This window comes from Eremomyces bilateralis (genome assembly GCF_010015585.1).
Source record: "Eremomyces bilateralis CBS 781.70 unplaced genomic scaffold P152scaffold_22, whole genome shotgun sequence".
Taxonomy (NCBI): domain Eukaryota; kingdom Fungi; phylum Ascomycota; class Dothideomycetes; order Eremomycetales; family Eremomycetaceae; genus Eremomyces; species Eremomyces bilateralis.
The window spans coordinates 366,197-375,135 of NW_022985088.1; the positions used below are offsets into that span (position 1 = coordinate 366,197).

At 49.2% G+C, this 8,939-nt stretch overlaps 5 protein-coding genes across 5 annotated transcripts; 3 read left to right on the plus strand and 2 right to left on the minus strand.

Moving 5' to 3' along the window:
- Positions 1-16: 16 nt before the first annotated feature.
- P152DRAFT_151791 (uncharacterized protein) lies at positions 17-1,330 on the plus strand. The gene is made up of 2 exons (XM_033673935.1): positions 17-701; positions 757-1,330. Exons 1-2 carry the CDS (start codon positions 211-213, stop codon positions 1,184-1,186), a joined length of 921 nt encoding a protein of 306 aa, XP_033531470.1. The 5' UTR covers positions 17-210; the 3' UTR covers positions 1,187-1,330.
- A 60-nt stretch (positions 1,331-1,390) lies between these two features.
- On the plus strand, positions 1,391-2,161 carry P152DRAFT_461239 (uncharacterized protein). Its single transcript, XM_033680079.1, has one exon. The coding sequence runs from the start codon at positions 1,474-1,476 to the stop codon at positions 1,846-1,848; it is 375 nt and encodes a 124-aa protein (XP_033531471.1). The 5' UTR covers positions 1,391-1,473; the 3' UTR covers positions 1,849-2,161.
- P152DRAFT_151887 (L-lactate/malate dehydrogenase) lies at positions 1,999-3,259 on the minus strand. Its single transcript, XM_033673936.1, has 3 exons — positions 2,675-3,259; positions 2,571-2,627; positions 1,999-2,523 (listed from the first exon to the last, which is right to left on the minus strand). Exons 1-3 carry the CDS (start codon positions 3,158-3,160, stop codon positions 2,149-2,151), a joined length of 918 nt encoding a protein of 305 aa, XP_033531472.1. The 5' UTR covers positions 3,161-3,259; the 3' UTR covers positions 1,999-2,148.
- Positions 3,260-5,948: 2,689 nt separating this feature from the next.
- P152DRAFT_451776 (alpha/beta hydrolase) lies at positions 5,949-6,965 on the minus strand (the record flags this gene model as incomplete). Its single annotated transcript, XM_033678252.1, has 1 exon — positions 5,949-6,965. The coding sequence occupies one exon, from the start codon at positions 6,963-6,965 to the stop codon at positions 5,949-5,951; it is 1,017 nt and encodes a 338-aa protein (XP_033531473.1).
- Positions 6,966-8,553: 1,588 nt separating this feature from the next.
- On the plus strand, positions 8,554-8,939 carry P152DRAFT_461242 (uncharacterized protein; the record flags this gene model as incomplete). Its single annotated transcript, XM_033680080.1, has 1 exon — positions 8,554-8,939. A coding segment is annotated over exon 1 (165 nt), but the record flags the coding sequence as incomplete, so codon positions are not given.

The window sequence follows — 8,939 nt, forward strand, 5'->3', positions numbered from 1 at the left end:
GGTGTCGACTGTCATCTAACTGCTGTCTGATTGTTCTAATAACTGTGCAGTATTAGAATGAAGTTTATCCTTTCCAACCGCGCTACTCCCCACAGGTCCTCTTCATTCGGCATGATACAGACGCTTGGAACTTGCCCTTCGTATTGAGCGCATCTTGTCGTTCGTATTGAGCGGAAGGCTTGCATACCCGCCACCAGAACACGGAACGAGATGGCGGGAGATCCACAGCAAACATCCCCGCCACATGTGGATGAACATGACAAGTTTATTGTGCCTCAAAGTTTTGGCTTCAGCAAAGATCGCAAGTCGCGGTCAGGCTTTGCGCCAGAATCGACGCCGCAAGATAACCTTCCAATCGTAGTCCCGGACGAGGCAGAAAAGCAGGTCGACCATGGACATTGGGGGAGATCACCATTGGAGGTGGAGTCGGAACAACCAAAATTTACCATTGATCACACCAGAGGCGACACCACTGGCATCGAGGTCGCTCCGGAGAGACCAGAGGAAAAGAAGGGGCAACTTATCTTCGGGTTCAAGAAGAGAACCTTCTGGTTACTACTCGCTCTGCTTACAGTAATCATAGTTGGCGGAGCAGTTGGTGGTGGTGTAGGTGGAGGAATAGCAGTCAAGAACAAGAACGAAGCGGCAGCATCTGCTGCTGCTGCTGCTAGTCAGGCGGCGGACTCATCATCGAGTGCATCGTAAGTAGTTCTAAAAGCGGCATGTCTATCGATAACGCAACTTACGACTCCCTAGGCCGGCATCACCCCCGTCCTCCACATCGGCATCAAACATCCTTCCAACAGAATCGTCCAAGCACCCTGGGTTCAGCCTCCGCGTCTTTTCCAACGCCTCATTCAGTGGCCAAGTCCAGACATTCACCGAACCAGGGTTCTATCAGCTCGCCTACGTTGGAGAATCGTATATTTGGCTTCCTAAGAATACATATTGTTCGGTCAGCTTCTGCGAAGGCGACATAGACTTGGGCTGGCGTGGATACAATTCTACGTACCGTGACCAATTTGGCGATTCTATTGGACAGATGTCGCATATTAATCTTGCATGTACGGGGATCTATGAAAGTCCTGGCTGTCCTGATTCACCACTTCCGAGTGCAAGAACGGTAGAAGTCGAAACCGCTACGGAGTTGATCGAGCCGACTGGGATTCCATCTTCAAGTGGTTGAGTGAGAAAGGGGCACAATAATGTGGACGACCTTTATATGCGCAGAGTCCGCGAAGAGAAGGAATAGAGGGTTTACATGGGGATATGTTGCATCATGTTGCCATTCTTGATCCTCAATCTGCGAACACCTCGTCAGATACGGAATCTCGAGATTGAAACATGTCGAGGCTCTGTAGCTTCCGGAACTCCTGAAGATGTCCTGGTGCGCAATATGAATTTAAAGAATGAAATACAAAAGTCGTACCGCTACGTACGAACAGACGATTGACAGAGAAGGGCGAACCATCGATGAGAGCACGATCAGTGCGAATACGACTTACAAATATCCAGTCTAGAAGACGACCTTTACACGAAGATGATGCTGGTTTTGGCTTAGCCATGTCATTCAAGTTTGGTCTCGGAACATCCTATGCTCGCAGGTACTCCCAGCGATGTGTCCTATCTACTCATTATGGAGTGGTATTCTCCGCAGCTGCTATCATCCTATATCTCCGACCGATCTTTATTACTGAGTACACCCGCGCAGCCATAACACCATCAAATTACATATTTAAACAACAACACAGTTGTCAGGTTTTTGGTAAGGGGTCGGTGATCGCTGCAAGCAGAAGAAAAGTCCTCAACCGTTCAATCGTCCGTGGTCATACTGTTCCAGACCACTAAGCATATTTTCCAAGGGCATTTGTCGTGCTGGCCTCGTTTTGGAGATTTATTTCAAAAGTTCTTGATTGCATGAGTTCGTTCCATCAACGCAAAATACCGTATATTTGATATGAATATATAAGTCGGCGTGCAAATATTCCTTTGAAGTGTGAACCCAATTCGAAATTTCCATGCCATGAGCAGCACCCATTGAACAACACTAAATGGGACCCAGGGGCATGGGATGTCAAAAAAAAAGCATTAAACCACTGAATCGCTACTCGTCAAATCGGTCGGCCATCCCGACAATGGTAGACTCCATCAAACATCATACTTTGAGATGATGTCCTTGATGCTTGCTCCAGATTGTGCAAGAGCTGATGTTTCTTCCTGATCCAGTGGTATCGGAAGAGTAGATACGATACCACTCCGTCCTAGCACGGCAGGAAGACTGAGACAACAGCCAAAATCATTCTGCCAGTGGCTCAAGGGGAAAACTCGACGTTGGTCGAAGACGATACACTCGCAAATGGTTGACGCCACGGCAGCGATGCCGTAGGAAGTGAACCCTTTCGCTTTGATAATCTCGTACGCCTTTCTCTTCGTGATAGCTGCGACCTTGGCACGTTCCTCCTCGTCGATTGGAAACAATGACAGATACGGTGTACCATGGACGTTCGCTGTAGACCATGCAACCTATATCACTCTTAGCGGACGCCTTTGAAGATGAGGATGAAGCATACGCATTGCGAATCTCCATGTTCGCCGATAACATAGGCGCTAACTGATGTATCCGCAACCTGCAATATGTTAGCCTCGATGCGCTGATATTGGTTATGGAGTAAACCTTGAGCTTGGATGCGAGGATGGCCCGAAGTCTGATCGAGTCGAGCAATGTCCCGGACCCAAAAACCTGGCTCTGCGGCAACCCCGAAAGCTTCTGAGCAAAGTAAGTCAGAACATCCACTGGATTTGCGACAAGGACGAGGATTGCGTCCTCCCTGATCGGCTTCATGGAGCTCAGGATATTCTCAAGGATCGCATAGTTCCGATCAATCAGACTCATTCTTGTGTCGTTTTCCCGTTGTTTGGCCCCAGCAGTAACAACGATGATGTTTGACTGGCCGGCTTCGGCACTGGTTCCCTGTCTTATACGGACATTGGAGAGGTATGCGGCGTCGGCAAGATCCTGCACTTGCGCGTTGCATAGCTCGGTGTCAATATCAACAAGAATGAGGTCGGCAACAATTTTGCGCAACAGCAAAGACTGGGCTATGGCGGAGCCTACGGATCCGGCTCCAATTATGGCTATCGTATCGCTTGTAGGAAGCATGGTGAATATGATATATCGTGATCGGCGATCAAGGGATCAAGCGCACTGGGGGCTTTTATAGTAGTGAGGAGAATATGAACACCACCATTCTTGTTACAGTGCCACGTCAGTACGGTAGTCACGTTATAGCCATTTAGATCAACAAATCGTTAAGTCAGGAGACGGTGGTGAGTGTAAGGCTCGGAAAGTCATCTGCCACTTCATTTCTTAGCAAACGAGGCTGAGTATGTACCAGTATGCGCCCATATCCAATGCAGCCGCGGAGGTTTGCCTTGAACGGCTTCTGATATGGACTTATTTCACTTCGATTTCTGTAAGACATACAGAGGCCAGAGCCTAAGAGAAATGGGTGTGCTGACAGCTCCGACTTCCGAGGCTTTCATGCATAATGAAACTCATGAAACAAAACAGTCTGTGTGCGTCGGTGGCGTACCCTTGAATCCGTACTGGTCTGTGCCTCACCAGATCTTGTATTATTCCAAAGCTCTTCCATTGATAGGTTTAAAAGCTTCAAGTTCTGGTACATAGGGCCACATCAACCTGAACAAAACGAGGACGACGGAGCAAGTCCATCCATATCGTGAAGGCAAGACCCTGCGAAAATTGCTTTTGCCCCTGCAAAACTGGCTGCTTCTGCTCCAGGCGATAGGCATGAGAAGGAGTGTAAGTGGGTAATCGGGGTGAACAGATAATTAGACGGTACATGTGTAGACATCGGGCTCCCGGCGCCCCAAAACTAGCTCGTAATACAGCCCCTAAACATCGGGATGGAGAGGCCATACGTACCTGCCTATGGCCCACCCATTAATATCGACGGCCTTATTTTTGCCCGCCTCTCTGTGCCTACCACAGTTTTGTCTTCTTTCCCAGACTATTAGCCAATACACTGACAGGACATAAGTCTGGTCAGGGTCGTCAAATCACGCGAAAATCCCCCATCACCACCACACATTGAGATACGCTCAAAAACGTAGAGAGAGCGATCAGTATACTATTTTTTGATTACCTAATTGAGACGCGTCTAGTATTTCGTATGCCAGCCCTTTGCTTTGACCACCGCTCGTAAACGCTTCGAAATTGAGTCAATCAGTGCCCAGATGGTCTCCTGAGGGATCACCCACGCCTGATTTAACGCCGTGTTCATGGCCTCCCGTGCGTCCTCTGAGGCATCTATCATCTTCAATTCAGGGTGGAGCTCTAGGGCCTTTGTTTTTAATAGGTGCCACATGTGTTCGATGGGGTTAAGGTCTGGGGAATGGGTTGGCCAATCGATAACCCAAATACCATGCGTCTCCAGCCATTCTTGGGTGATTTTGGCCGTATGGATCCTTGCATTACCCTGGATAACAGTATCCCCAGGTTCATACATAGGGAGGAGTCCCTCCTCTAACGTAGCGATGTAGGATTTCGCGGAATAGCCCTGTCTTAGAGAGTCTTCGTCGCGGTCTATGATCACCAGCTCCGACCTCCCTTCACGCGAGATTGAGCCCCAAATCATCTGCGAAATCCCCTTTCCAGGGGTCTTAGGCTCGATCATCTTTGGCTCGTATGCTTCGTGATATAGGCGCCATATCCAAACCTGTTTTCCGCCGGCACCTTTCTCATAAGAGTACTCGTCTGTAGAGTGGGTCCTTGAGAAGTCGAAATCTACGAACTCACAGGCGAATTGGAGCCGGTCTTTGACGTGTTAAGGCCTGAGATGGGGCCTCTCCTTCGCTCGCCACTTCGTAAGGTGATATTTCTTAAGCGTTCGGTAGACAGTCTTCTTTGAGATCCGGAGGTATTCGACGCCTGCGAGGAGCTCTGAGTACTCCATCTTTGGGAATCTGCGTGCAATTTTGACGATATGCCGTTCGTCTGACCGTGATAATATAGGGGGGGGGCCCTTACGAGGTCTAGATTTAAGGAGGTGGTCTTGATCCCATCTTTTCTGCGTCCTGTACACCGTAAGTTGCGTAACGTTGAACTCCTCCGCCACTTCGCTCTTCGTTTTCCCACAAGATAGGTTCCCAAGATCACAGCTCTTTGAACATCGGTTAATTCGTCGTTTCTGCGTCGATTGGCACTAATTTCATTACCGAAAGACCTCATTTTAATGGTGATGTTGATGGTTAAAAACTGGTGGTATTCAGCTGAGATAAGAGTCTTGATGTGTGACTGACCAGACTTGTGGCTTAGTACTTTACCATATGATAAGTCGATTATGTCGCAACGAGGACTCCTCGCGTAAACAGTGTTCTTACCCTCTTATATCCAATGAACTTTATTAGCGTCTTATAGGGATAGCATCAGAGCTGTTCGAAATTTGCAGGACATCTTTTCAGAATGCAATGAATTCCAGACATAACCATTACTGGACACTACATCATCAACTGTGTGCATTTTCACACACAAAGGGAAGGTTAGATTTGAATATAAAAGTTTTTCCAGGAGGTCTGGAATAATGTGTACACACGAACTGAATCGATTGAAGCACTGCTAGATATCCCAAAGGTGGAAAGTACCCAGTTGATGTCAGAGAACGTGGCCGGTTTTCCTTTTCCTAGTGCCGTATGTTAACGAAATCTCTGAATACGACGTCTTGAGCGGCATCTATGAGCATATTTTCACGCTCTTTAGCAACAAAGATCAATCTCACTCTTTGGTCGACTGTTGGTGGTGAGCGAACAGACCACATGATCTTCATGCCCTGTGGTCACGAGTACATACTACTACAAGGAAATAACTGAGTGGGGGGATCTAACGCCTGAGTAGAAATGTTTACATGGGTGTACCATACTCGGTCCTCCTATGTCTTCACGTTGTGTCTTTCAAGCTCCTCTTCCGGCACAAGGTCGTTCAATGCTTGGGAGAAGTATTTCGCCATGGTATAGTGAGTAGTGTTCTCCAACTCCGTAAGGTTACTATGAGGCAGGCGTTTGGCCATATACCGAATTGCCTCGATCGGGGCGTTCGCGTCTTTTAATCCATGCCAGATCCTGACAGGATTATAGTCTACTTTTTCTAACTGGAATCCCCAGTCCGCATCAGATAGTAACCTGGCCTCATGCACAAACGTCGTTGAGCCTTGCTTAAAGCCCTCTAAAAGTAGCCGCACCATCCGCTCTCGTGTCTCCGCTATCGAAAGCTGCACATCCTCTCCAAGTCCAAACTCTTCTTCTTCTTTTCCTTCCTTACTACGGCGCTTCTCTAGCGATGCGTCAATCCATCGCATGATTGGCCGCTTCTTCACCAACCACCTCAACAGACCGATGCACGTGCTTGTTGCTGCAGCAAAGGTGCCCGGCGTGTACACTGCCGCCCACGCAATGACCCGGCGGTACCACGACATGTAATGCGGGCCTGCAGCCCAAGGCGGCGCTCCCGCAAAGACTCCCACGGCCGACACCATCGGGCGCGTCAAGTAGCGCGCACATGCCAGCGCATACGGTCCCCCGCCCGAGCAGCCGAGGACCGCGAAACGTGAAATGTGCAGAGAATCAGCGAGAGCGGCGACATCTGCGGGCCAGTCCGTTATGCGCCGGTCCGGCTGCGCTGTCGAGAGACCGAAGCCAGGGCGGTCGGGGGCGATGATGCGGATACCGCGACGAAGAGCCAGGCGATCCAGTGGGTAGGTTTCGAGACGCGAAGAGGGGAAGCCGTGCAAGAAGAAGAGGGGATAGCCAGTGGAGAGACCGTATTCGGCATACCCGAGGGTACGGCCGTCGGCGAGGGTGATGGTGAGGTTCTCTTTGCCGTTAAAGTCAATGACTCGGGAGGTTGAGAGGAGTCGAGAAGTTGATGGGGCAGAGAGTGGTAGCTTCATTTGCGATAGAAGGTTAATTCGGTTCTGGAGCTGTCCGCGAAGCCAGATCTCAAATATGGTTCTTTGATTCCAACACTCTCTAATGATTCTTTTGCCGTTAGGAGTTCTAGTAGCTTCGTGATAATTATAACGAGTTCTTACTCGTTCGCTGAGGAGAGGAAGAAGAAGAGGGAGAAGGCATCTTTGTCATAGAATATCTGTGTTTCTTGGCGTTTCCGCACGGCTTCATTCCGTCATCCTTTCTGTACCCCTATTCTTTCCCTTTTTAGGGAATAGATCACCATTGTAAGGCCTTGTCTACTTCGAAGCTGGCAGGTTTAAGAAGCAGGGGCCAGGTGGGCGTTTTGGCTTTTCTATTATTAGAAACCTGCCAGAACGGCTAATGTCTACCTACTGGCAGGTTCGGAAGCTGCAGGTTCTTACTGTGTAGTCATGTTGCCAAGTCACGATGTGTGACTTGCGTAATAGCTTCAAATTCCAATCTGACCTCTCTTAGCCATCCACCCTGCAGCTACATCCCAGCCACGTGACCTAGGAATAATGTGCTCTGATTAGTCTATATACTTCGAAAATCACTACAGCGCGGGCACCCTCACCACCTATTCCGGGCACCCCCACCACCTATTCCGGGCACCCCTACAACATATTCTGGGCATCCCCCATCACCTGTTTTGGGCACCTCCACTACCTATTCTAGGCCCTACTATCACCCATTTTGGATACCGTTTATCACTCCCGGCTCCCGTTTTGGGCACAGACGCTAGAACTGGTGGTTGGAAGTGCCCGAAAACGGATGATAGAGGGTGCCTAAAATGGGTGATGATGGGGGTCTAAAGTCGGTGGGGGGAGTGCCTAAAATAGGTGGTGGAGGTGCCCAACAAGGGTGGTAGGGGTACCCAAAACGGGTGGTAAGGGTGCCTAGAATGGGTGGTACAGATGCCCGCGCTATAGGAACTTTCGATATAGATCAATTAGAGCACAGTATTCCTAGGCCACGTGGCTGGGATGTAGTTGCAACTTGCAAGGCAGGTTGGGATGTAGATGCAGTATCTCCCTTGCCGTATACGGCGGTAGCGTAGATCCGATCAGCGATGGTGGTTTGGACGATATAGAGGGGCCATTGTGATAACAATAAGGAGCAGAGAACCTGCCAGCGAGCGTTATTATCGGGTCCATCGATGGAGCAGAAAAAAACCTGCCGCAGGTTTGCCTAATTGGGCGAAATACGAGGTGGCGGTGCGCTAAAAAAGCCACATTTCGGGATGTGGACCTGCCGACAGGTTTTCACCACGAAAAAGTAGACATACACCCATTCTGACGTTAATATCGAACCTGCCACGAATCTGCAACGAATCTGCCACTATTTAAGTAGACAAAGCCACCTGCCAGCGCTATTATCGGACTTGCCGGCCTTCAGGTAGACAAGGCCTTAAGTAGCTGTGTTAAGGAACTGTGTTAGGATAGCAGAGAGAAGTCTCTGGCGGTTGCAAAATGTGAGAGAACGCTTGGCGTTTTTTTGAGTGTGTGTGTGTCCCGCCCGCAACTCCACCAGAAAACGCGATATCACCCATTTTATGACCAAAACGCGCTGAATTCGTGCCTGCAAGTTGTGAAATTAAAGGGAAATTATTAGATTGAGTTTTATATCAAGTTTTTTATTTTTTATTTAGGAAATGGCACCCCAACTGCGTGGAATTGGTACGCGCAGTACGCGAACGCGCGTCCGGTTTGAAGACGAGATTGAGCGCACTGCTCAACTTGCGAGAGAACAAACAGCTACGAAGAAAAAGAACACAAAGAAGGCGGCCCTAAAGACGGCGGGTCGAAAGAAGAAAGCCCAGGTAGCTCCAAAGAAGGTATCGGCGAAGGCATCGTCGTCTAGCATACCCAAGACTGCTAGCAAGACAACACCTCTGGAGCTAGATCCGCAAAGGGACCTTGCAGACGATGAGGAAGAGCTAGGAGAGGAAGAGC